General features: G+C 40.4%; 2 protein-coding genes across 3 annotated transcripts in view; one reads left to right on the forward strand and one right to left on the reverse strand.

The window, feature by feature from the left end:
* Nucleotides 1-1,399, reverse strand: part of LOC137139231 (adenylate cyclase type 6-like) — a 35,290-nt gene extending 33,891 nt beyond the window's left edge. Inside the window, exon 1 of the mRNA XM_067526222.1 lies at nucleotides 1,205-1,399. The gene's annotated coding sequence lies outside the window, so the exon portion shown is untranslated. The remainder of the gene's footprint in view (nucleotides 1-1,204) is intronic.
* A 3,164-nt stretch (nucleotides 1,400-4,563) lies between these two features.
* LOC137139233 (voltage-dependent L-type calcium channel subunit beta-4-like) lies at nucleotides 4,564-27,563 on the forward strand. 2 transcript variants are annotated; one of them, XM_067526226.1, is made up of 15 exons: nucleotides 4,564-6,555; nucleotides 7,803-7,895; nucleotides 15,050-15,169; nucleotides 16,939-17,061; nucleotides 17,162-17,277; nucleotides 17,371-17,450; nucleotides 17,553-17,572; nucleotides 17,972-18,049; nucleotides 18,737-18,795; nucleotides 18,884-18,984; nucleotides 20,640-20,791; nucleotides 20,870-20,965; nucleotides 22,309-22,479; nucleotides 22,694-22,739; nucleotides 24,854-24,993. In XM_067526226.1, the coding sequence occupies exons 1-14, from the start codon at nucleotides 6,475-6,477 to the stop codon at nucleotides 22,721-22,723; spliced, it is 1,320 nt and encodes a 439-aa protein (XP_067382327.1). In that variant the 5' UTR covers nucleotides 4,564-6,474; the 3' UTR covers nucleotides 22,724-22,739; nucleotides 24,854-24,993. The 2 variants fall into 2 exon arrangements, with proteins under 2 accessions (XP_067382327.1, XP_067382326.1); XM_067526225.1 differs by lacking the exon at nucleotides 22,694-22,739 and having other exon boundaries at nucleotides 4,568-6,555; nucleotides 24,854-27,563.
* The last annotated feature ends 78 nt before the right edge of the window (nucleotides 27,564-27,641 follow it).

Here is a 27,641-nt window from a genome sequence, read left to right on the forward strand (position 1 = left end):
TCTCCCTTCCAGCTCTCCCACCACTGCCGCCTCTTCGTATCCACCTCCCCGGATGCGTCCCTCACTCCCCTGCACAAGGTCGGACCAGCTTGTGCCAATTTCAAAGCGTCGCGGTGCTGCCAGGCGCTTCGGTGTGTGTTTGCAGGGTGCTCGGCTCTAGGGGCTCTCCGGTTTCCCTCACTAGCGCTAGGAGAGGGGAGGGGAAGCGGGGAAAGGAAGGCGGGCGGGGGTGACTGACAATTCCTGGGGGACATTTTCAACCGGACAACCACTACACTGGCGTTAGAGCCAAAAGCAGCAGGCATAAAGTCATTCTTTGCGGGCTTGTTCCACTTAAAGGCTCCCTCTCTGTCTGTGGTTCAGTTGTCATCCAGATGATACAGATGCAAAAATAGATTAAGCATCCAGAGGAAATCAAACGCATGCAACGCCTTCAATTGGCATCTTTTGCATTTTCTGCGGCTCTGCTTTGGTTATGCGGAGATATGTTTGCTATCCGGTGTAAAAAAAAAAGAAAAAAAAAAGCCATGCACAGGCAGGCCGTGTGTGAGGGCCCGCATTCAAACAACGTAGGCTTCTTGTTACATAACAACATGGCCTATGTGACAACCATAGCGGGGATCATCAAACCATTCGTCCGGTAACTCAAGGCAAGACACAAACACGCCTCAGTCAGCGCCTCATTTTATTTATTTGTTCGCAATTGTCCTTCAGGCTGCAGCAGAGCAACAGCGCGCAGGATCGGTGTATTGACAAACACGGGTAAATAAACAGAAACGGGCACGTTACTGCTGCTGCACATTCCTCAGCATCAGTCAGTGGATGGAGAACTGGCGACGAATAATCCTCCATATACCATCATATATAACCGCATGTGTGCATGTAATGACACATGGGATAGAAACGGGGGGGGGGCGGACGTCATTTAAAGCCATTAAAATCACATGTATATAAGAAACACTAAGGCTGTTGTGTGTAGAACACCTACTGACCGTGGATCCTGTCCTATCACCAGCTCCCCCAGTGTGAAGTGGAGGCCCCTACAGCCACTGTCACCAGCTGTGTCATTCACTCCTGTTGACTGAGAGGCGGCTGGGCGCAACAGCGTTTGAGACGCTGCTGTGACATGAGTGCATGTATAATATATAAATATATATATATCGGCCTGCAGTGTGTTACAGCACCGGCAAAAAGACGGACTTACCGTGATCATCTTCTGCTTCTGCTCTCCGACAGCACCCCAGCAGACGATCCGTGATCCGGGAAGGAGCGGCCCGGGTGGAGGACCATTTGTAGCCTGGCTGTCCGAGGATGGTCCCGTTAAATTGGTCACCCTGTGGCGGATCTCCTCCTGTCGTCTTCTCGCTCCACTCCCTTGCCTCTCCTCCCCCTGACCCTCTCGGATCCAAGCTCCGCCGTCAAGAACGAGAAAAGCCAAACACTATGCTTCCGCTGCCCTTTTTTTCAAATTAAAGCTTTTAAATCCAGCGGTGGGAAAGTTTTTACAGGAGTAAAAGTCCTGGGTTGTTTAATGCATATTTTTATGATGGATTATTCGACCTATAATCCTATAATCTGAATAAGTAAATATTATAATTAAAAATATTTCAAATTAATACAGGACTTAATTGGTTTCATTCAACTTCTGACACCACCGTCATTTTCAATTTGCTAAACAAATTTATTTACAAAATAAAGTTTGTCAATAAAAGATTTATTGACATTGATTGGAGGTGGGGGGTTTACATTCTCTGGTGTAGGTGGGTGGATGTGTAATAGGTAAATGTTGGAGTAAAAGACACAGTCTCTTAAAGAGAAGTGAGGCTCAGGTGCTCCCACTTAGCACAAATGGACAGCCCGGCCCACCAAAGACCTGCCCTGTAAGACAGAACCAGACACAACAGACCTAGAACCTGGACACAGTGAAATTTGTGATGAGCTAATGGACAAAATCGATGTTCTTTTGGAGGCTGCTATTCTGTCAGCTGTTACGCAAGCATCTACTGTTAAACTTTCTGCATCATGTTATTTCTATGTGCTGAAAGTGATTGTATAAAGTCATCAGATTTTAAGGAAATCAGATTTAGAGCACTGCCACAGTCCACCTGTGTTAGTGCTACAGTAAATCCAGTGGGATAGAGGATTCAGGATGAGTAGATAGATTTTCAACATGCAACCATTTACAGCAGTTTATCGGGGATTAAAAAAGATTTTGTAGGCATTCAATTTTCAGATTCCAATGTTTTATAAATGGAAATAAAAATGCTGAAACGATCTACAAATTGCTTTTGTACGATCAATAAGCTCGATAAATTAATGTTTCATAATGATAATATTTAAAAAGTTTATTGGTTATACTGCATATCTGTCTACATTTATTGACATGTTTAGAAGGTATGGTTCCTGTAGAAAAAACATACTTTTTCTTTTATTTTGAATGATTTGTGTATTTAGAGACAGGTTATGTGCAGCCAGTGACTGCAATCATAAACCAAGATCATTGTCTTTAAAGACGAGGCAAAGTTTACTGACATATTTCATTTTCACTGAATTTATTGTTGTGGTTCTGTTGACCCCAATTTATTTTGATTTTTATTTTATTTTGAAATTAGATTTCTCCCAGTTCCGCTTTTACGTTGTCTAACTTTGGCTGGTTTGGCGCAGCTCTCCTCACCCCACTCTCCAGTTCCCACTTTTAGTAACTCGGCACTCCCTCTAGAGGTGAAGTTGTGTCTGTGGTAAGTTCGGACGGTCAAACAGCTCCAGCTGCGGACCTCAGCTTGAGCCCCAGAAGGAAAAACAGCGACGCAGAGCAAAGAGAAGCAAACACGGACCTTAAAATAACTTATCCTCACTTTAATTATGACTGCATTAACCTGCTGAGTGACCTCCTGAAATGTTGCTGAGCCCCTGTTGACTCTGCCTGTAGGCTTTTTCCAGACATTGAGAAACCATCTTAAAGCTGAGCTGTAAGTTGAATCACTTAGTTGATTGTAAAAAAAATATTTTGCAATGATTTTGGTTAACTGATTATTCGGCTTAATCCATTTTTTCCCCTCACAAACCCTCAAACACCCTTAGATGCAAACATTTTTAACACAACAATGCCATGCAAGGTGCTCACCTGACCAATGAGCATCTTGGGGCTCCGTGTCTTGCCCAAGGACACTTTGACGCATAGCCAGGAGGGTCCGGTAATTGAACCACTGGCCCTGTGGTCTGTGGTTCGTGGACAACTGCTTCACCAACTGAGCTACAGCCATGTGATTTGTAGGTCACGCATGTGTTTGTGTGTGTGTGTGAGTGTGTGTGTGTGTGTGTGTGTAACTCTCTTCTCTTGCCTTCTTGTCTCATCACTGTATGCAGTTGTGACAAACTGTTTCTGGCTGTGATCATTGCACAGAGGTACATTGCATCTCAGTAACAAAGATCAACAGTCGGTGTGACTGTTGATCTTTGTTACTTGAATGTTTTGAATGACAAGCAAACCATTTATCAGTATGCAGATATACAAATAAATGCACACAGATATGCATGCACACACAAACACACACACACAGTAATGTTAGCTAGCTAGTTTTGCAAACTGTAAAATAGGCAAATTTGATGATAGATGATAAGAAACACATACTCTTTCACACTGTAGTCATGAATGACACGCACACACAGCACATACGCTAATGTTAGCTTAATTTTTTTACCTCAGAAATGCTTTTCTTTATGAAGGTATTGTCACCCATGTGACATCACACGGGTAATTTTTGACCCACTTATGCATCTCAGGGTTAAAGGATTGATTGTACTAAGCAGCAGTGATCATTTTAATGCAGCATATAGTACTTCTCATACAAACCCTATTTCCACAAGGGTTGGGACACTCTGTAAAAGATAAGTTAAAATTTAAATGTTACGATTTGCAAAATATTTAAAATGACAGTACAAAGACAGCATAAATATATATATATAATTTTGAATTTGATGCCAGCAACATGTGAAAAACCTGGGACAGGGACATGTTGATCACCGTGTTGAATCACTTCTTCCTTTAACAACACTTTATGAGCATTTGGAAACTGAAGAGAGCAATTGCTTTAATTGTGAAAGAAAGTTTTGTTTCCAGTCTTGCCTGATATAGGATTACAGCTGCACAAAGTTCTGGGCCTCCTCTGACATATTTTTAACTTCAAAATGCTCCAAATGTTTTGGTGGGTGGGTGACAGCATCTGCCAGTTTCATCTGGATGCCAAATGGATCCAGTTTGCAGAAACTTGATCAGGAAGGGTCTTTGTGGAAGGATAAAAGCCAGGTGAACAGGTTAGGGGAACAGTCCATCGAGTCAAGACTTCAAAAATATAGAAGCAGACAATTACTTAAGAAAATAACAGTCTTCCCAAAAGGATTTAAGATGTGCCACATGCAAAGATAAGTCACACTAAATACTGACTTTTAAATACCTAATACTGAATTAAGAAGTATTTTAAGTATTTTTTTATTTTTTTTTTATATTAAAAAGTGAGCACAACACTTCTATAATGATGACAGAAGAAGAAGATGACTTAGCTGTTTAACAAATTAATAAAAAATTTGCCAGGAACACATATGATGCCTGTGAGTGGGTGTGTGACCTTTGACTCTCCTTCCATTGCTGCTTTCCACTGCTTTCGTCAGATTGATTTTACAATAATTCCTCGGTATCTTGGTGTGACAGTTTCAACCGGTCCAGTTTTGTGGTTCTTACTTTCAGACAATTTGGTTCAAAATGAGCATGTTTGGTGTCTTAAGTGGCATTTTAAGTGCACATCATTGCACAGCAAGCTTTGAAGCTGACATTTACAACATGTGCTCCTCCCCCTGACAACATGCTTGGTAAATGCAGCTACTAGCCTCTGAATGATTACAAAAGAGAGGACAAGATGTGTCACATGCAAATGGAGGATCAGGTTGCATTGAAATTTTGTCAAGGGATTAAAATAGATTTTAGCACAAGCACTTTGACCAGTCTGCAGCTACACAGCCCCTATGATCCCCTGTGTGTTCTGACACCAGGTAGCATACCATTTTTCAAGTGCTGACCCAGAACCAGATATCAGGCTGCACTCATTTCTTTTAACATAGTCTTTTCGTGATCCTCTCTGAAGAGGAAAAGGGGATGGGAATGGTGCACAGTCCAGTTAATATTAAATCTACATACAGGAACAGGCTCTACCGCTGCAGCCATTACAGTTTATTCCATTACCAGCACATCCATAGGCAGCATGACAAGTCTTAACCAACCAATCAAAACTATATAAATTGGTTGTTTGGTTAATTAAATTATTTCCTAAAGTATATGTTTAAATATTAAAATTTCATATTCACACCCACTTCATATAAAATGGACAGTAACAACTAAGTTTAAATCTAGGAAAATGATCCTGTTTGCATAAAATTAACCCAACAAATCTATATTGTTAGTGGCTCCTCCATGTGTAAATCCTTTAATACTTCACAAATTCCCCTATTTCATCTTTATCTGTTGGAATGTTTAACATTCCTTAACGTGTCCTTAAGTTAAACTGTCAGATTAAGTTTTGGTTGTTGGTGGGATTTTTTTTTTTTTTTTTGTAAATGTATAAGATTTCGGTGCCCAAATATTTTGTTACTATTACTGACACATCTCCTGTCAGGGGGCTATCTGAAGCTGCCACACTGGTGCCAGTCTGGCTCAGTCAGTGTTGACTGTCTGCAGAAAAAGTCCCTGTGTGCCGTGTAAATATTCCAGTCTTTAGTTTTTTCTTTTTTGCAATCCCTTGTATATGCAACTCAGTGCAATCTTGTTATCTAACCTATTCTTGCAAAATGTTGCCAAATGTTGCCATTGACTTATTATTATAATCCGTCTTTTTGCAGGAGATAAAAAAGGGGGCCCAAACGATTTGCCCTAGGCCTCCTCAGAAGTTAGTCCGTCCATAGCCATCAGAAGCTGGAAAACGCAACGTATTTCACTGTGCAGGTCGAAAGTGTTTGAATCCTCCTTTCACACACAGAAAAGAACGAGCGTAGTGTTTGAGTTAAATATTTCGCCTCTAAAAAAAAAAAAGATGCAAATTGTATCCCTGTCTGCCACGGTGAATTGTGGCAGCTAAGCCAGCCTTGACACCCCCGGGAGGGACGGACACTTAGTACGGACCTGCACTGCCGCTCGTGCAATGACGCCTCAGTCTTAACGCGTTATTTTGGCTCCGGGATTTTTTCCTGCTCGCATACCATCTGTAACTAACACACACACACACGCGCGCGCGCGCGCGCGTTTCGTTTATTAGCTACTGTCTTCCTCTCTGCTGAGTGTGGATATCAATCGCCTTCTCTGCGGCTTTTTGCGTCCTCATGCCGCTTGTTCCGCTCTTTTCAGCTGCACATAGATGTATTTCGCATCCCTTGTTTCCTCCAGTAACCAATGTCTGTGCGCATCCCGCCTCCCTGCGCTCTCAATAGATGGTGCAAGTCAAAATGTCCAAATCGCCCGTAGACCCTCTGTCTGCCGTGGAGACCGGCTCCCAGTCGCACTATTTTCAGGTAAATGCAAAGACTTTAAGACATTTATTCCCGTGTCTGCATCTATCATCAGCAAATGGTGCGTTAGTGTCTTGCTACTTGTTGTTGAAAATGAGGCGTCGCGTTTTTGGCAGGGAGCTACTTTTTTTTTCCGCCGCCTGCACTAAAATTGCAGATTGATGATTGCTCGTTGAAAAGCCAGTTGGTTCCATTAACAAGTGGCCATTATACCTGTAACACATGGGAGATACAGGTTAAAATCAGCATAGATGCTGGTACAACTGCAGTTTTAGATCGGGCCCTTTTGGATTCTGTACTGATGTTGTATTAGTTTCTGATGCATTTTTTTCATGATCTAATCCACACAAATGTAGGGTCACCAACATACCTTCTCATGGGACTTGGATGCTGGTGATTATTGGTGCACGGGTGCAGATAGACCATGACTCTGACTCACCTGTAGCCTGAATCTACAGGGCCTGCCAGCTCCACTCTGCAATATCTTGGGTACAGGAGGCCTGAGGAGAAGTGTTTCCTGCATTTGAGAGTGGGCTGTGTGCAGCTAGATTAATTTAGTGGTGAAACACCACAGAATTTCATTTTGATTCAAATATATTTGAATTAGCACCAATATACTTTTTAGTTAATACTAGCTAATGTGTTATCATGCAAGGTACTGTACTAATGGTTTTTAAAATGCCAGCAAATTATTTACTACACATGATGCATCAAACACGTGTTTAAACACATCAAACAAGATCCGTCTTGCCAAGTGAACTGTCTAAACTAAAGATCTTATTACTGCAGCCATGCACACGACAGTTGTACAGATGCATCAAGACTGAGTGTTCAGGTGCCCAAGGTGGTATCTAACTTCTTTTCTTTATAACGATCCTACTGTCGAAGCTGAAAAGAAGGTTTATATATTTTTGGGAGGCATTTTTTTCATTTGTTTGATAAGAGAAACTAGAGGAGCAGACAGAAAAAACGAGGGGAGAGACAGGAAACATGACAGCATGATATGCAGCAAAGGTCCAGTGCTGGACCCAAACCTGGGACACTGCAGCCTTGCGTCACATGCACTAACTATTGGGGTATCAAGCCGGTCCATTATAGTACTGTATGTTTTACTTTCGGGTTCAATTTACACACCCATTTGTTCTGAAATACATTTGGTGTTGGTTTAATAATGCTGATTATATTTGATGCTCTAGTGTGCAGCACCCTCTCCCGTTTTTCTCTCACCTGCTTATTCTCCTTCATCACAGCTGCCCAGGAAGTTGCCTAAACGGAAGAGCCGCTTCAAACGCTCTGATGGCAGCACGTCTTCTGAAACAACATCCAGCTTCATCAAGCGGCAGGTAAAAGCCGCTCGAACATCTTCCTTATTTATCCATGCATTTTAAGCTACATTAAGATCTGGTAACTCTGTTACATTCCAGTTGCAGGCAGGTTGCCTCAAAGTTTTTTTTTTTTTTTTTTATTAAGATGAAAATGTCGGCCACACTGTGCTTCAAAGTCTAAATGGACCTGTGGAGTTCTAAAGTTGCTTTTATTCAGAAGAGGCATTTACATTTTTTTATTCAGTTCATTTCTGACATAGTCTGTTGGTGGTGAATCCAGGTTTGTAATTGTTAGAAAACAGTTTTAAACAATATCTGTAAATCTATTATCCTGATATTAAATTCATGAAAATTTCTGCTCTGTGTCCTGAAGCACAGAGCTCTCTCTTCACGCGCAGTTGTTGATTTTCCCAGCAGAGGGCAGAAAATGCTTAGAAATTAAAATCTGCTGGGGCAAAATCCCAGGACAGCTGAGTTTTTTTAATTAGATGTTTTCAGGTCAAACACATACAGAGAACTTGGTTTTATTTAAGACTGTGTATGTGAATCTGATTTGGCTTGTCTCATGACATATAATAACCAGGACCTTTTACATTTTTCCATGTGTTGTTTCGAAAATGTGATTGATTTTGATTCAGTGTCACTGTAAAAGCAGAGCTGGTTGTTGTTTCACAGAAGAAGAAAACCTGATCCCTGCAAAGGTCTGATTGTGACGAGTCAAGAGTTTAACCACGCTTATCCCAAACTGCTAGATCCTCAAGGTTCATCAGCCTTACCATGCCAAAGTAGGAAATTTAATTGAGTTAACTTAATTGTTGGATAATTTATTTTATGGCTTTCTGTGGTCACATTGATGAAAACTGCAGCATAAAGTCAGATTTAGGTAGTTACAGTATCTGAGGCTCAAAGCCAAACACCCGTCATAAACAGAAGCAGCTGCTCAGTTACAACAGGCTGGGAGCTGAGTACCAAATGTTGGAGAACAACGCTGTAGCTGTGGTGTAACAGACTGAGGCTGCAAGAATTGGATCTGTTCAGAAATTCCATGAGCATCATCAGGTTTTTAGGATATTTTTACAGTAATTTGGTTTAGTACAATGCAAAACAGAGCGTTAACATCTAATTTGAAAAACGTAGTTCTCTAAATTGTAAACAAATGTAGGTTAAAAAACAGGGGTTAATTATGAGCCTACTGTGTCCTCTGTTATCAGTACACTTAGGCAGGAAATTTTACACTTCTGAATTTCAGGTTCATCAAGTAATTCAGTGAAAGTTATCTGTACGTCCAAAGGCACAAAGAACTGTTAACTGTTACAGAACATAAACGCCAAATAAAAAAGTGAAACGCACATTGCACAGCAGTTTCACTCACTCCTGTATCCATGGAAGCCTTCATACTTCCTGTTTTTTTATATCTGTTCATATGTTTACTTGTTGGAACATTGAGTACACCGAATTAGCTATTAACATTTCCTTTTTGCTTTGTACTATGTGATGAAATGACAACTGTTAATAAATTACTATAGTAATGACGTCACAAAAACCTGGTAATTACAAATTACTCAAATCATTAATTATCAGAACCTTCTCTTAATTGACTTGTTCCAGCTGGTATGTGCTGTATATGTCACACCTTATTTTGTTAGACACTATTTGGTCCAAATGATGGTTATAGGCTTAAAAATTGGTATGACATGAGTGAAAAAATATCTGGGAGGACCCAAATTCTGAAACTGACACCATGTGATCTAGAGAGAAGATGTATCACTCTACTGGATGCTCTCAAGCTACAAAACCACTGATTTCACTCGTACATCAGTGGTGGAACGGAGTGGAGCATCTTCTCTCTCTCTCTCTCTCTCACACACTCACACACACACACACACACACACACACACACACACACACACACACACACACACACACACACTAATCTATGCATTTACCACTCACTGCTGTGCCAGAATTATTTTCACGTTTACACACACTGTTTGCAGGAGGCTTCACTTGAAGGAGAGCAACGCTGCAACATTAGCAGGATGAGATGGATAAAAGACATCAGAGTTTAGTGAAGAAGGCTTGAATTTTGATTGGCTGTATTTTCACTTTGGTGATCCATAAAAAAATATTGCACATTTTAAAATAAAGGAGTCATGATGCTCATTTCGAAGGACTTGGGTAATGTAATTTGTTGGTTAGCTGTACACACATGCTTTTCAATCATCACTCCCCCTACCCCCATAGGTGACACGACAGAGTGTTTCATGCAGAAGGAGTCAATTTCACAAACAGAGCAGATAGTTTCTTGTCTGAGATAGGGGTGGGGTGTCTGTGGAGGAGCAGTGGAGTATGACTCATTTCTGCAGCAGTATACAATAAGCAGTATGCTGCCATAAGTGTGGATGTATGTGAATGTGGGACATGAGGCTGTGGAACAGGAGGAGAAAGCTTTATTTTTTTTTATTTTTACTTTTTTAATGAAATAAAACAGCAGTTTGCACTGTGCCAGGATTTGATGTATATTTTGGAGAGGAGGCTCTGTGGAGTGATGCAAAAGCTGCGTTGCTTGTTTATTTGTGTGTGTGTGTTATGATAGGATGAGGTGGGGTAAGAATAGAAAAGAAGGTGTTGCCAGCGTGTGCTCCAGTGCTGGTCGTCCCTGGTTAGGGGCTGGGACACAGTACAGTGTGTCTGCATTTTACAGCATGTAGTGTAGAAAGAGGGAGGGACTGGCAGCAGCGGCATCAACACATTAAATGAGTAAGTACTAATGACTCCCAACTCATTTTAGTTTCTCCTTCTCCACCATCTGAGACTCCTTTCTTTCTCTTTAGCTTTGTTCCACTTTCCATTGCCACCTGTCAATATTTTGCTTTGTCTTCCTGCCTTATCTCAGCTGCTCTCCTTCTATCACCTGCTTTACTTTTTGATTGCAGTCCTCCAGTGTGTACTCTAAACACCTCCTTGCCGGGTCTCGTGATTGATCAGTTTGACATACTGTATACCGTGATTAATTGTGTTGTGTATCAGAGATTTCTGTGGATGTGTAACTCCTTCGCAATGAGTTATGACCGCGCACTTAATCGAACACATGTTGAAATTGGATATTTGGCTAGACCACTGGATTTTCAAATCGCTGGAGCTTGCAGGTTTTTTGTGGTCTCTTGCTCCCAGGGAAAAGTGTTTCAGTCGCCTGAATTAAATATTCTGCTATTGTGCAGAATGTGTTTCCTGCAAGTAAAGCCAGTGAAACCTTCCCCTAGCATGGACCCCCTGTGTTGTGTTTTATATAATTTCAAATTAATATACTGGTTTTGTGTTTTTATTACATATCATGTATTTTCTACCAACCACTTTTAAAGCATGCAGTGTAGATTTCAGTTTTTCTTGCTGTCCAGGTACTCACTGTTTTGGCCATGCTAGGTGCGTGGCTCAAGGTGTGGGAAAGACATTGCGTCCAACATTGACATCCAAACTTAAATCTCTCAACACCTACTGGGTGGACAGAACACAATTTGTTTTAGGTTGTAATTTGTAATTAGTCCAAGGCTTTGGGTTATGACGAGATATCTAAAGTACTAATTCCCACCAGCCTCAGCTTTACTTCGTGTTTTATGCTCTTAAACCCATCTTCAATAGTGGGGAGGTGATGGTGTTACATACTAGTGGCATAAGCTAAAGGGGATACTGATTTTTATCTGTAGTTGATGAGCTACCGAACAACATGGTCATGTTAAACTTTTTCTGTCAAATGACACCTGACTTTCTTTATTTTCCATCCAAAGTCACACTGAGCTCGTAAGAGCGGGAGAAAAATGGATCTTGTGGGAAAAACAAACTCCACTTTAAAATATTATAACATATCTCCAGGATTTAAGTTACAGGAGGACCAGTGAACACTAGGTAAGTGTGGCTGCAATATCACCGTGCCTAGTGTTCACTGGTCCTCCTGTACATACTGATTAAAATCACTGACAAGCACAGGTAAAGTTAAAATCCCCCCATTAGCCTAAAGAAATAAGCACCTTGGAATCTTTACTGTAAAAAGCAGAACATTTGTACTTTTGTACCCATTTTAAAACTGAAATGACTTTAACAGTTATATAATCATCAGAACAGTTGATTTTCTGTGACACAGTTAATTGACAAATTCTTGCAGCTTTATGTTAAAGCTATAAGATTGAACTTATACTCCACCATAGGATATAAAATCAATCCACTCTGCTCCACCCAGGCTCCCCCTCTCCCTGCTCTGCTCTGCTGCCGTCTTCTGTGCTCCAACAATCTCTGCACAGCCCTTCAGGGATTAGACATTATTTAATTTGAGTAAATTGGGATTTTGCAACACTTACTAATCGGGGAGAAATAGATGAAATTCTCTAATTGGTCAGAAGGGTGAGCCTCACTTAAAGGCTTTTAGAAGCACCTCTCCACAATATGATAAGTTTGGGAACATATTTCTACTACAACAATATGCAAAGTGAAAGTTACTGTACATACTGAAGTAAGGCTATCCATTCCATCACATGTCAGTAAAATCATGATAAAACTAATGTAGTAGTCCCATCCTATCCTGTCCCTAGACTGTAGGATGGCTTGGTCCTCTCGAGGACTCGACTAGCTGGATGACACACTTCCCTGGCGGCCCCTCCCTGTGGATTTGAGGCCATCAGTGTTGCAGTGTGTGAAGAATAATCACAGAAGCAAAATAAGAAGGAGCAGCGTTAAATTTAGCCTGCAGACGAGGACATTAGCAGTAAAAATACAAGACATCTTCAGACCAGACAATAAAAATGAACTCCCTCATTGCTGCACTCTGCATTGCAGCTTAGCTTCACCTGCAAAACACTCTATTTTCTAGTGTCACTGCTGCTTTTGTAAAGAATTTGACAGGTATCCAGAGTGTTTCCAGCAGAGGTCCACAGCCTCATGTCCAAACGTTAATAATGAACAGCAATCACAGCAGAGGAAGCTCTCTGTGTTCTAACATCATTAGAAAGCTCGCTGACATGACACCTTTCCCCTGCGCCCACCAACATAGTTATTCCACTTTTATGTCTGTGTGTGTTTGAGAGTGTTCCCAGTGAAGACAGAGCAGTGAGAAAATTCAGATTCATGTCTTTGTTAGGTCTTGTGCCGTCCTCCTAGTCAGCCAGGTACGCCTCTCTCTCCGCTGTCTTTGCGTCTGTCTTTGGTGGTCATGGTCCTTCCTGCCAGCCTGCTGTGTTTTCCTTGGTTTTCTGTCTCACTCCAGTCCTTCATCACACTTTATTATGTTTTAATCTCATCTTCCCCTTGAGATAGCCTCGCTTTAGCTCATCGTATAAATCGTTTATACCTCTCTCATCTCTCCAACCATCCATCAGTCACTTTCCGTCCTCGTAAACATCCTTCTCTTTTCAGGATATCTTGTCAACAGTATTCCCCCCCCTTCTCTCGCCCTCTTTCTTTCTGTCTTTCCTCAGCCTCCTTTTCTCTCTCTGGCACTGGTGCAGTGTTGCCTTGCAGAGCTGCTAAAAATCAGATCTAGTGATCTAACATGCACACAGACATGCAGACAAACACACACATTAAAGAACCGAGAGGTGTTCGCTTGCTGTTTCTCTGGGGTTTGAAGTGGTGCTGTAGATAAAAATTGGATTATATGTATGTATTCTGATGTGCAAAGAAAGCAATAGTGGTGGTTGTTTTTCATGCCTGGGAACTTTTTTGTATTTTGAGCCTGAATTTGCTTTTGTTGTGCTGCTACTAATTGGTCCTCCAGAGGATCCGTTTGTATATGTTGGCAAGATGGATGACCAGGAGAGTTACTGCAGTCTGGAGGAGAGAAAAACTGTATCATGGGCTGTTTTCTTCTTGTTTCGAAATATCTTGGTTCATTTGCAAGAATACACTTGGTATATCTCAGTATATATATTCTTGTAATTCTTAATACTGCAGTTACCTGTGAGAGGTTTATCCCAGTGTTTTCTTCTCTGCATCATTTGTTACTTCTTTTATTTAATTTTTTTCGTCTTGTTTGTTTCCTGTCTCCACTTTTTCTCTTGCCCAACTTGGATTTGTTTTTGGTGCAGCGGTTCTCTTTATTGACAGATTCAGGACTGAGTTCCTCTACTGAAGCCAAGTAAATGCCAAAAACAGGAGCACGCGCTCACACAGAGAGTACAACAATCTGAACATATGAAACATCACTTCATATTTGTCTCTATTTTAAATGTTTCTCTTTGGAAATCAGTGATAAGGTCTGGATGTCCATAAAATACTGTGTGTAAAAGCATTTTTTTCCCCTTTGTTAGTTTTGGCCATAAGATGCCAGAAATAATGTCAAATGCCCTTTAAAATTTGCCATATGGTGTGTGTGTGTGTGTGCGTGTGTGTGTGTCTGAGTCTCTTTCTGTGCAGAAGTCTTTTTTTTCCACCATAGTAAAAAAACTCAATATGTAGTTGCTGTCAAATAAGATAAACACAGGTGCAACAAAGCTTAACATTATCCCTAATGTTAAGCTTTGTTGCACCTGTGTTGGGGTTGGGGCTGTAATGAAGCTGGGGTTCATTTTTGGCATTTTTGCTTTAGGTAAAAATTTAATGTTTCCTTATAGATTCTAAATAAAGACCCACAGCAGCACCTATTAACTGATTTTCACCCTTTTACTTTCGGTAAAAGAGTAAAATGTCTCGCTTTGTTTACCTTGTGTGTCGGTTTCAGCACAATGGGCTAGCCATCCCTGGGATGTGTTCTCAAACTACTTACAATGAAAAATGATAGCGAGCATATATTTTGCTAATGAGGAGCTGTCCTTAGTGAATAACCCAGGGAATAAAGGATGTACTGTATATGTGCTGCACTGTGGGGGATGATGGAATGGATTGGGGCCAAGCAGAGGAGAAGAGGAAGCAGTTGCCTTCTTTGTGCTATATTTGGTCTACCAGAAGATGGCTGGTGTGGAAGAGCAGCGCACTGTGCTGCTCACACATGAATGTTTTCATCAGCACACACACATATTTGCATGCACACAATCAGACTGCAGAGTAGAAAGCACATATAATAGTATAAATGCAAACCGCAGATATGTGTATCTAACCCCTGTGATCCAATAGATGATTGTCATGTAATCATTTCTATAGCCCAAATAATAATCCAATCTTGTCCACTTCTGTCTCTTTCCTGACAGGGGTCGGCTGATTCCTATACCAGTAGGCCGTCGGATTCAGACCTGTCAGCAGAGGAGGACCGCGAGGCGTATCGGCGTGAAGCCGAGCGCCAGGCACAGCAGCAGCTCGACAGAGCTAAGGTACGTGATACACTGATTCACACTGCTGCATACTGTAGTTTTCTAACAGTTTGATCAGTCAAAGTGTGTAGCAGTAAAGCGAAGCGAAAAATGTGTCCCTTTACTTTCACATATGCTGTTGTGGAAAGTAACTAAGTGCATTTACTCGTTAGACATTGTGCACTGTATTTCCATACAGTGCCTTGCAAAAGTATTCATCACCTTGAACACACCATCCCCACTGTGAAACGTTGTGGTGGCAGCATCATGTTGTGGCGATGCTTTTCTTCAGCTGGGACAGGGAAGCTGGTCAGAGTTGGAGTGGTTTAGATCAAAGCATATTCATGTGTTAGAATGGCCCAGTCAGAGCCCACATCTAAATCCAATTGAGAATCTGCGGCAAGACTTGAAAATGGCTGTTCACAGATGCTCTCCATCCAGTCAGACTGAGCTTGAGCTATTTTGCAAAGATAAATGGGCAAAAATTTCACTCTCTAGATGTGCAAAGCTGGTAGCGACATACCCCAAAAGCATTGATTCAGGGGGGCTCAATACGTCACACTTTTAAAATGTTTATTTGTGAAATATTTGAAAAACCATGTATTGTTTTTCTTCCACTTCACATTTATGTACCACTTCGTGTTGTGTCTACCACATAAAATACTTTTTCAAGGCACTGAACATAGTGGTATTTTACTCCACAACAGTTACTTGGCAGCTGTAGGTGCTTCAGATTATTGATAAGAAACATAATCAACATAAACGTTAGGTGAATAAATTAGCTGTGTCGACTAACTAACTTTTTGGTAGGAGCTGTATGATGGCACACAGAGGATCACAAGCATATTAAGCTCATCAGTGTATAAAGTAATTACAATTAGCACATTATTAGCAGTAATATACACAATAATCAGTAATAATCAAGTACAACTCATCATTCTGTAATAGTGCCTTCTGTATAGGGAGTAGTTTTATTTGAGGTGCTTGTAATTTGTGTGTGACTTAGTTTGAAATGTTTTGTTCTTCAACTTAAGTATAGTTTTGATATAATGATTTGGTTTTCATAAACTGTGGTAATGTCACTTCTGCTAAAAGATCTGAGTACTTCTGGACCATAGCATATAGGTCTATATTTCCCAGTGGCAATACCAGTACAATGTATCTGTTCCAATACTGCCCTTGTGTACTTGCACTCTTATTTGTGAGACTTAGATACTGCACCCCGTGCCACTTTATGTTAACCTCATGTTGGTTGAGCGGGTGGAGAAATGTCGACTGTCCTGCTCCACCAAAGTCTTAAAATATGGTTGCTGCCAGTCGTTTTCAAAGATTATTTTACACATTTAAGTTTTACAAGTGAGCTTGGCGACAACTTTCTCTATATTCGGGATCTCACTCTTTTTCTTTTTTCTTTTTATTTATTCAACACAAATTGTTCAGTTTAGTAAAAGTTCAAGCTGCTGCTCGATTGTCTTGGCACAAAAACGTGAGGATTTTGAACTTGTTTCTGACCAGTTGTCTGCTGTGTTTGTCTGTTAATTTGCACTGCACTGCCAAACACATCTTTCCTTCTAGCTTGTGCTACATGACAGTCTGAGTAAATCTAGTACATGAAATAGTCATGAATGTGTTGTCAGGAAAAAATCCTTTTAAGTGCAAAATAACTCTTGGGACAGAGGTGTCAAAATCAAGATTAGTCACCAGATTCACAAGCAAAGTGCAAAACTGTTTCTTATGTTTGTACTGTTGCATCACAGACCAGTGTTTGTTTCTTGCTGTCACTACTACAGTCCAAACCTGTAGCATTTGCAGTGAAGACAAATGTGAGTTACTGTGGAGCTCTGGATGAGGACTGTCCTGTCCAAGGAGCTGCAGTCAACTTTGATGCCAAAGACTTTCTGCACATCAAAGAAGTGAGTCGCTGTCTGTCGCTAATGAAAATGAACACTTTCCTTACAGTAAAAACAAACAGTTATATGTAACACAGTGCTCTTGTTGCACTAAACTCAACAGAAATACAATAATGACTGGTGGATCGGGCGGCTAGTAAAAGAGGGAGCAGACATCACCTTCATCCCCAGCCCTCTACGTCTGGAGGCAATGAGACTCAAACAGGAGCAGAAACAAAGGTTATTAAATGCAGTTAACCACATGGCTCCCAAGGTTCTTATGGGATTGGTTGCAGAGTACACGACTAATACATCTGTGTTCTGCTGTTGCAGGAAAACAGGGGGTAACTCCTCTAGTTTAGGGGACATGGTGACTGGGAGCTGGAGGACCACACCACCATCTGCAGGTGAATGTGAGTACTTCAGACCGGCCTCACTGCTTTAAGAGAAACCAGCTTCTGCTCTGTTCTGTCTTTTTCCCTTTTCTGATTGTTGCTTTTTCTTGTTGTCACAAGCCAAACAGAAGCAAAAGCAGGTAAGTTTGGGCTCCTATAAGCCAGTGCTGCTTGGCTTGTAATGCATAACCTTATGAGCGATGTCTTTTGGACATAACATTACAGAACTTTACATGGCAGCAAGTAAACTAACTGGTTGTTAATGTGCTTCTCAGTTTTATAGAAAAATTACAATAATCTAAGTCATACATTGTATTTCATTGCATTAATACCCTCTTCTTTTTTTAAACTACATATATTGGCACATCATTATCCAGTTTCCACTATATTGTGTTTAAGAAGGTCCTAATGGGCTTATTTTAATTTAGTGAGCTCTGCAGAAACTCAACAAACAAACCTAACACCCTTGTTTTGTTTATTTAATCCCTAGTCCCTCTGTTATTCATCCCTCTCCCTTTGTCCTCCCCTATTTCTGGCAGGAACATGTCCCTCCCTACGACGTGGTGCCCTCTATGAGGCCGGTGGTCCTCGTGGGACCCTCACTAAAGGGCTACGAGGTCAGCCTCTCCCCATTTCACCTCCAGTCCAGATCAATATAGTTTAGTTAGTCCAAGGACCTGACACATAACATGTAACATCATAGTCAGGTAACAAGTGAGTGAGTGGTGGGACAACAAAACTCAAATAATAAAGGAATTCCTCATTATAAATTAATTCACCCGTATAAAGCTAAGGGCCATAAACCAGAAGTGAAAACACTGCAGAGCTGCTCCACCAACTTCAAACCAACAAAAACAGATAAATAGTAGTTTGTGTCCAGTTCTGCTAGTAGGTCTCACTGCATAAATATTGCAGTGAGCAAATCCTTCAGATGGACATTTTATCTGTCATTGTCCTTGACTTTCTAATACTTCCTAAAATCACCTCCTCTAAATGCTACTTAGAACCTAAACTGTCCATCACAACATGTGGATTCGCGTTTACGTGTTGGAACAAACAAACAATCTGACTTTTTTATGTCATATTGTCAAATCACCACCAGCCGAATCAGAAATATTCTGCCCACATCATGTCTAAACTAAAGAAAGACAGAAAATTATATATAAAATAATATAATGTAGTCAACATCACCATCTGTCTGTTTTTAACTAATACTATGATTATAACTACGATTGTAATGTTTCTTTAAATGTTTTGGACTTTGTGTTCTGTTTAAGCAACTAGTTTCTTATCTTCTTGCAAAGGTGACAGATATGATGCAGAAAGCTCTTTTCGACTTTCTGAAACACAGATTTGAAGGAAGGTAAGTAAAATAGAGAAGTCACAGACTAACTCATATTTTTTTGAATCAGATTTTTTAATTTAAACATTTTCTTTGAACTTTTTTGCAGAATCTCAATCACCCGTGTAACTGCCGACCTGTCCTTAGCCAAGAGATCTGTCCTCAACAAAAGACCCATAATGGAGAGATCCAACACTCGCTCCAGCCTAGGTAACTGTCCTAATGTTGCTCATCCTATCTTAACACTTACCCACATTTTGAGGTATTTCAAAATTTATAAAGGCATTTGTTGTAAAAGAAAAGTAGTCTATTGCCTCTATACGCTGCCTCAGTGGATTTGAAATATAGCAGATTAGGATGTGCTTGTAATAAAAAGTGAAAAATTTTTTACCTGGACGAATGCATCTGCATTAACGCTGTCAGCTTTAGTTCAGTGGTTTAATGAAAAATATTGGATGAACTGTAGCATTTACATCCATTATTATTCATATACCTAACCCTTAGTTTTACCTGCTTAAAAATATTTGGACAATAGAGAATGTGAAATTTCCTTACAGCCGAATAACTCTTGGGGATTGGGGGGCCATCTTGTGAGGTATGTGCTCAGCCTGCTATGGTGGTTACATTGGGTTATCTGCATATCTTTGTTTTGTTTTACTAAAAAATTGTTTATATCTTTAACAGTTATGTATAATCCTATTCAAGCTGTCAACCGGGCAAGAGACGGGGTACACCCTGTACACATCCCCAGTCTATCTCAGGGACATACACAGAAAGACAGGACTCAGATTCACACCTATGGACAATGGAGTCACCATTTAACCAAACATGCTTGTCTGTAGAATGGGGGAGGAAACACACTCCACTACTGTGTTACCCCGCAAAAACATTAGGTTTAATATGTTTATTCATACGGCCAAATCAGCTATTTCAAACATTGTTACATTGAAACAATGTACTGACCCAGAATATCACTGAAAAAAACTGTGATGGATGATAGAACAGGTATTTACCTGGTGAAGAAACATAAGTTCAGCAGTTGGCTAGATGAAGAATAACCTCATGGAGGTGCATCTGTGGTGAAATCAACTTTACCAGTTCAAAAGAGTCATAAGAAGTCATAAAACATGTAACATCTTAGTGACAGATCATCAAAGAATCTCAATCTTGTTGAATTGGCAACAAAAGTATTAAAACTGTCATTTCATTTATAGTAGATTGTCCAAATAATTTTGAGCCACTACGATTGGAGGTTGGAGTTCAAACTGTGCTTTCAAACCCTTAAAATTAAAACTCTACACTTTGGGCCCATTCTGACTGTTTCAAATCCACTGTGGTGCAATACAAAGCACAAATTGTGAAAATTGTGTCAGTGTCTCATTGTATATAAAGCTGATCATTAGAGGCTTCTTTATCTAACTGTAAAAGGTACATTGGCTAATTGCTTACCACCTTCCCTCGTAAGCAATAAGTGCAAAGAGCAAATCAAACAGAAATCATTTAAGCTCGGACTACTAAGGGCAGTGTTTGTTATACAGTGTAGAAATATATGCTTATATGAATTAAACAAAGGCTGGATCATTATTTAGCTTATTGGTTTGCAGAATAAAGGACATAAAAAGTAAGGAATGTGCAGACGTAACAGCAAATATTCAACAGAGCTTCTAGCCTCCATAATCTGATCTGAATATGTTTCCCCACATTAATAGTGTCTCTTAATGAGATGTTCATAACTTTGGGATATCGTAATAAGCTGAAATGACCTTATTACTCTGTTAGTGCCAACATCAGCTTGAAAACCAAACACAGGCCTCTCGTCTTGCGACGAAATCAACTTGAACCTGTAATGTGTTTTGTCTGTGCAGCAGAGGTTCAGAGTGAGATTGAGAGGATATTTGAGCTCGCCAAAACACTGCAGCTCGTGGTCCTGGACGCAGACACCATCAACCACCCTGCACAGCTCACCAAAACCTCCCTCGCACCCATCATTGTTTACGTTAAAGTTTCCTCACCAAAGGTACAGTGAGTTACATGTGTTGGAACGTTGATTTGGGCTCTTCCTTAATGTTTAATATCCTTTTTACCTTTCTGTCAGGTGCTCCAGAGGCTCATCAAATCCAGGGGGAAGTCTCAGAGCAAGCACCTGAATGTTCAGATGATGGCTGCAGACAAACTCTCTCAGTGTCCCCCTGTGAGTAGAGGGCACAGCGCCGTTTCTTTTCACTGCTTGGTTTTTCTAATCAACCTGTCTGAACATTTTATATGAACAAGTCACTTTTACAAGGTGAAAACAGGAAGTAAATCCTTCATAATAAACTTTAATGGTTAAAGATAAGGTACGTGTCTCCCCAGTGATTTTATTGGGAGAGCTGCATGTATTGCACAATATTTCCACTCACAGGCCACATACTGAACCACATTGTAACACTAGCTCACATGTTCCTGGCCGTCAAGATGTGTCATGTACTTTATTTTTTAGTCAGTCCCACGTTCACTGCTGCTGTGAATACTGAAATTCGACTTGTGTGCTGCTAATGTACAATTTTGTCAGCTGCTGGTAAGAAACTCTGGCAATAGCAACTCAGTGATGTAACTTCCCCAAGAGCTGTGATTTTTAAATGCCAGTGCAAGACCAGATTATCAACTGAGGAAATCCAAACTTCTTGTTTTTTAATTGTGTTAATCTGTCACCAGCAGCAGTCAGATGTCATTCACAACAAAAAAGTCATCAATGGCACCATGTGTGTGTCTCATTATAAATCATCTCCACCATAAGAATAACAAACAGGCACCAGTTTGCAGAATATTTGAAACTTTATTTTTACTTGTTCACAGGTCCTCATAGGGCGTATTTGCTCTGAATCTAATGCACAGATTAAACGAAGATCGATGGACATAAAATCATGGTGATAGGACAGATTTATGTTTAGTTAGTGAGACACTGGTTGTCTCTGTCTTTCAGCATTTTCGCAGCATCTTTAAATTCTTCATAGACACTCTAAAATTGGGCTTTCACTCTGTTTCTCCTCCCCACTTGCTCTCTTTATATTCTCTCTCTCTTTCTGTCTTTCATCATTATAGCACATAGCCAGTGGGAGACAGTGTTGATATATGTGGTCCATAAAAATGATGATAAAAATCCAGTTTCTACAATCTAGTTTTCAAGTGGGTTTGAAGAAGCGACACACCCGATTACCTGATCGTGGATTGGAACATCCAGTATCACTCATTGATCTTGTATCTGTTAGGGCCCTGGTGTTTACATACAAGAAGCCAGAAACAGACACTAGATGTGTGCATGGACCAACAGACTGACCTGCTCAGAGAGAATTTCTAATCTGACTGAGAGGGATGGTGATAGATAAATAAATGACAGGCTGTGATGTGACAAGTTTTCATCCTTAATGAGCCACAAAGGTCCTCTTGTGCTCTGCTCCTGTTTAAAAACTGCGTAATGAGTGAGAGCAATGACACACATCTTGTTCCGATCACGTTTGGGTCGACTCCTCTGTTTTTGTACTTGTTCACATGTAGGATATGTTTGATGTCATCTTGGATGAGAATCAGCTGGAAGATGCCTGTGAGCACTTGGCTGAATACCTGGAGATTTACTGGCGTGCCACTCACCTTCCAGGCAACACTCCTCTTAATCCCTTATTAGAACAGAGTCTGATGTCCCCACCTTCTGCCATCTCTAGCCTACAGGTGAGTTTGTCTTTACCTCTTTCAGAAGCAGTGATGTATATTTTAATATGTTTATATACCATTTAAGACTTAATTAGGAATCTTGTTGCAAACATGTGTTTTCACTGTCCTTACCCGCTGTTCCCATCTCAGACTTTCACTCCTGTGTTTTTATTCAACTGTGTCCAGTTGTCTTGTCTGTCCTCTCACTCATCCATGCTTAACATTTTTGCAGTTTTCTGAAACACAGGAATTAATTGAATGATCGCTTGCAAAATTGGGTGAGTAGTAGGGTTTATATATTAACTATTATGTTTGTATTTGCACTGTTAAACCCAACACACACCCTCTGATACGCCTCCTTACACCAGAGCAACAACACGGTGACTGAGACAGTGAATGAACAGATTTGTATTCATTCAGATCTCATCACTCATTTTGTTTTGATTTTTTTGCATTCTGCCATGTTTCTGTTCCTGGTTGATGGTCTCAGGTGAATCCGCACTGCTCCACAAGCTTTCTGGGAGAACATTTACACAGCAGTTTTAGCTCATGCTTTAGTTTAATGCCATAATCAAATATATGATGTTTGAAATTCTAAAATGTCTGTGTCAAATGTCAAATCATTGTCACCATTGTTTTCCATTAATTTGATCCTTTTCTAAGTCTGCTTAGTGAATGGTTCCCCCACAAACAGTGGCATACAAAACAAATAAATATCAGAACAAAATGCAAATTTAAACCATAAACTGAGACCATAACATCCGTTCGATAACATTTCACGTCCAATGCAACCCCCTCACCGTCCATTCGGCTGTTCACTTGCATCTCTTTTGTTCAGTGTCTGTAGTACTGTATCTTATAAATCCTACCAACACTACAAACACTGCTGCACTACTGCATGTCAACTATTAACATTATGAAACCTCTATATACTGTACAGTTATTATAATGGACCCGATTTGCAAGAGTAGGCACCACACTCGAAGGCGGAGTAAAAACATTCTCTGTGCTGTTTCCCTAGAATGTTCACATTAGAAGTGACACAAATATTTGCATAACAACTTAGAGAGAGTTAGAGAGAAGTTCAAACCCAGTGGATGTTAATCTGAGTCATCGCTTTAGAGGATCAGTTGGGTAAAATACCCTCCACTCCATTCCAACCTTTCTGGGGAGTTCTGGCCATTTCTGTACATTTACTGAACTGACAATCTGACATTCACACCTACTTCAGACTGTTACTGACCAGCTGTGTGGAGGTGGAAAAGGAGCAGAGTTTGGACTTTTCTCCAACAGTTATTTTTTATTTGTTACTCAATTATTTGTCGCACTTTTTATTTATTTGGTAAATAAACACTTTATTAACTTGGTACAACTCTTCCAGAACAGACTGTCAGAAAATGTTCACAATAATTCCTGTATATTATCACATTACCACATCCCGGCAACTGTGAAGACTTATCTTCCCCGTGGTCAGTAAACATGCTGTATAAACCTGCTTTTTAATATAAATCCACTCCTCACTGATATTGTCAAACACAGACTCCTCCTTGATCACTTAAAATGAATTTAACAACAACCCATAGTTAAACACAGATCATGTTCCTAAACCTTCAGAATCACTGGACTTTCCTCTCTTAAACTATGAACTGTAACAGATCAGTGGGACAGCTGGTTCGAACATTATTGGCGTCACATTTATTATTTGTGCTCTGATCTGATTTTTATTTATATTTGTTGTAGTGCTTGTAATTAATACAGCTATTTAAGAGGTCAAATATATTTACATCTGTATGATATTTTGTTGTTCTTTTATTTTTGACATGCTCTTTTCCAGGTAAGGCGTTTGAGACAGTTACAGGTTTCTATAATTGCTCTTCCTCAGAGATTCTTTCTAAAGGTATTCCTGTGTCACATTGGCAACAAATTCCAGTGTTTGGAAACACAAAAAGGAAATTCTTAGCAAGGCGTCTCTAAGCTGCCCATGTGATTTTTCAACCTCTTGTGCCGTTATAAACTTTAGAATCTACTTTAGTGCAAAATGAGGAACGTGGATTTTGTTTCTCATAATGCAAACGTGTTAGGAAAGGATCTCTTTGCAGCCAATGTTTACAGGAGAACAAATGTAGAAACCAGAACTTTTATAAAACACAATCAGGCATGTAAATGTTGTTTCAAGGTAGATTTGAACCTTCCCTTCAAAGTCCTTCAGGGTGTGACATTAGCATTATTTTCTCTGACCTGAGAGTTTGCTCTGTATGAAAAGTAGCTGTGGCAGAGAAACTGTACTATTACAACGTACAAAGTTACTTTGGGATGTCTGGGGTTGAGAACTGTCTTCTGACTTTTTTTTTTTTTTGACTTTTTCCCCTTCATGACTACTTGAATCCTCCAGAACCAGCCACAGCCTCATGAAGCGGGGGGCTTGGAGGGTGAAGAGGAGGAAGAGGCAGGCGAGGAGGCCCACTCCCCCTTGGAGCAGGACAGTCTCATGCCATCTGACGAGGCCAGTGACTCCCTGTCTCATGGCCGGAGGGGGAGCCCATGCCATAGGGGAGGTGAGGAGGAGGAAGAGGAGGAGGAAGAAGAGGATGAGGAGGAAGAAGAGGAGGACGAGTATGCTTCTCCGTGCCATGCTCGCACATACCGAGACAGGTACCCCCCTCACCGTGGGCACACAGGCAGTTCCCACAGTGCTAACGGGCACGAGTCACAGGACAGGTTGCTCCAACGCGAAGCTCTGCAAGGTCACAACCAGAGAAACAACCGCCAGCGCAGCCGCCCATGGCCCCGAGACACCTACTGAAGAACAAGGGTCGTCCCGCGTCCCGCCTCCATGTCAACAACAAGATTACCCCAAGCCCCCTGACTGCCAAACATTCCCAAATACACGAGTAGGAAATTAAAAATGTTCCCAAACAATCAATTAGAAACAACTTTAGGTGTTTAGTCTTCACAATCTCTCTCTTCCAGACTCCCAGTTTTAATTTATCTGAGATGCACTGACCCCTTCGGGGTTGAGTCAGTCAGATAAAAGTCAACAGGGCTACTCACCTCTGCAGTGGAAAGGTTTCAGCCTACCAGCTGTACGCATACTCAAACTTTAGCTGCTTTGCCTAAGGTTTCTCTATTATAGGATGTCTTGTATACTGGCCTTAAAATTCCTAAGACTTTTAACTATCTTTACTATTGCATGTATGAGTATAATTATTTTAAGACAATTTGCACATTAATGTCAGAACAGGAAGTGAATGATCTTTAGGGAAAAAGTAACGTAGGAATGTCTACTCTTGAATCCATTTATGAGGAAAAGAATGCATTTGATTACAATGTACTGTATATACTGAATGGGCACCTGGTTTTGTTTCATTGCTACTTTGTTTGATTTTAATACGAACTACGGTTTGAGAGATGTTGCCATCCATGCATTGAGTCAGCTTATTCTCTGAAGATGGAGAATAACATTTGGGAGACACACGCAGTTTATCGGTCACAGTGTAGGTAAGCGGTATGAAGCTGCAGTACAGCGTCAGTGTCACCCACGGAACAGTGTGTTCCGGGCATCGCCTGTCTTTGCTGTTGCACAATCACCTCTAAAACTATTAAACAGGCACAGAAAATGTAAACACAGCTACAAAGGGGAATGTTGTCTTTTTAAAGGAGGAATTATTTGCCAAACTGCTTGTTCACATATGTCAAGCAAATGCTGCACAGCCGCAGCTACTATTCACATCCAGGCTTCAGAGAATGTAAGCTTGCATGCCTTTTGCACCTCCAGCACCCCACCGGTGTCTCCAACCCAACCGATCGCCCTGAAATTCGATTGTAGCACGTTATTGATTGTAGCAGCCACAGTTTCTACACTTTATTTCATCCCCTTGTACATCTTCTCCAAATCTTGCATTAAAGTTTACAATGTACTGCAGTTTTACAGTTGGTTTTAAGGTAGATCCTCAGGTGTATGTCCTGCACACTAGTCGCTCAACTCTGTGTAAGGAACGTGTCATGCTCCTGAAGGACTCGTAGCACCTGTGACACGATGTCATTCTGTTCCTGCACCATTTTTAGTCCATGAGCCGATGAAGAGTATGACATGATGCTTACGAGCCGCGACCTGCTTCGCATACAGGGTTGATACTGTCGCAGGCGGCTTTTGGGATTTACTGGTTTACTGCTTCCATGTCTCACTGGTATCTCTTATCTAGTGTTCTGTATATTTTGAAGAGGAAAAAAAAATCAGCATGATTGGAAAAAAAAAAATCTATGCAAGTGTTGCATGAAACCTGAACCTTCTTTTTACAGTTAAGTATTTTAGTAATGCATTGATTCTGATTCTCCTTGTTGTCTTGTAGTGATAGTCTTGTCTTTGGGGCTACTCACTCCTAACACCACTATTAATAAAAATCAGAATGCACATCCGTTAATTTATTCACAAACCTTGATATTGGGGACATTGTTTTCCACAGTATTGGATGGACACTGCTTGATGCACTGCTTTTAAAAATCACTCACTAAACACTGTCCCAGATTGAGGCTGCATTTTTTTATTTGTGATAAAAGGAATGAGTGAATTGCTAAAGCCCTGCATGTCTTAGTTCACCAATTAGCTATTTTCACTATATTTTGGCAAGTATGTTTTTCAAAGTGGACCAATTTAGCAACTGAAAGCAGTTGAGGTTTTTCAATTTATGAAGCACAATTTTTACAAGGGTTATAATTTAGTTTCCTGTCTTATTCTGTATGCAATACTAAGCCTAACATTGAAAAACTTTAAACGCCTTAGACCATCTGGACTTTCTCTTTTGTGTGAGTAGAAAAAAATTGCACTACTTTTTTTTTTTTTTTTTTTGGGTTTTGTCTTTTTGGGATGGTTGCTTTGTAATGCAATAACTGCACTAAATATAACCATGTATCCACCAGACTACCAGTGCGTGCTAGCGTGACCCAACACGCCTCTTCCCTCTATTTATCAAAAGACACAGCAAATGTGTAAAAAGTGAGACATTTCCTGCCTGATGCTGTATAGAATGCTTTCTATTGGAAAACAGATTTACAATGCAAAGTAAAATATAACAAAATAAACATGACATTTTATGTACTTTTAACTGTTTGTTTCTGTGTTTAACTATTATACACACTATGACACACTTACAGATATTCATATCTGCATGAAAATCAAACCT

Source organism: Channa argus, chromosome 13 (assembly GCF_033026475.1).
Source record: "Channa argus isolate prfri chromosome 13, Channa argus male v1.0, whole genome shotgun sequence".
NCBI lineage: Eukaryota > Metazoa > Chordata > Actinopteri > Anabantiformes > Channidae > Channa > Channa argus.

Excerpts from the sequence above, each read along its gene's own strand:
- LOC137139233 (XM_067526225.1), top strand. The coding sequence starts at position 6,475 with ATGGTGCAAGTCAAAATGTCCAAATCGCCCGTAGACCCTCTGTCTGCC. Across the intron at positions 17,062-17,161 it reads ACTTTCTGCACATCAAAGAA|AAATACAATAATGACTGGTG; the intron begins GTGAGTCGCTGT and ends TAAACTCAACAG. Across the intron at positions 17,278-17,370 it reads AAACAGGAGCAGAAACAAAG|GAAAACAGGGGGTAACTCCT; the intron begins GTTATTAAATGC and ends CTGCTGTTGCAG.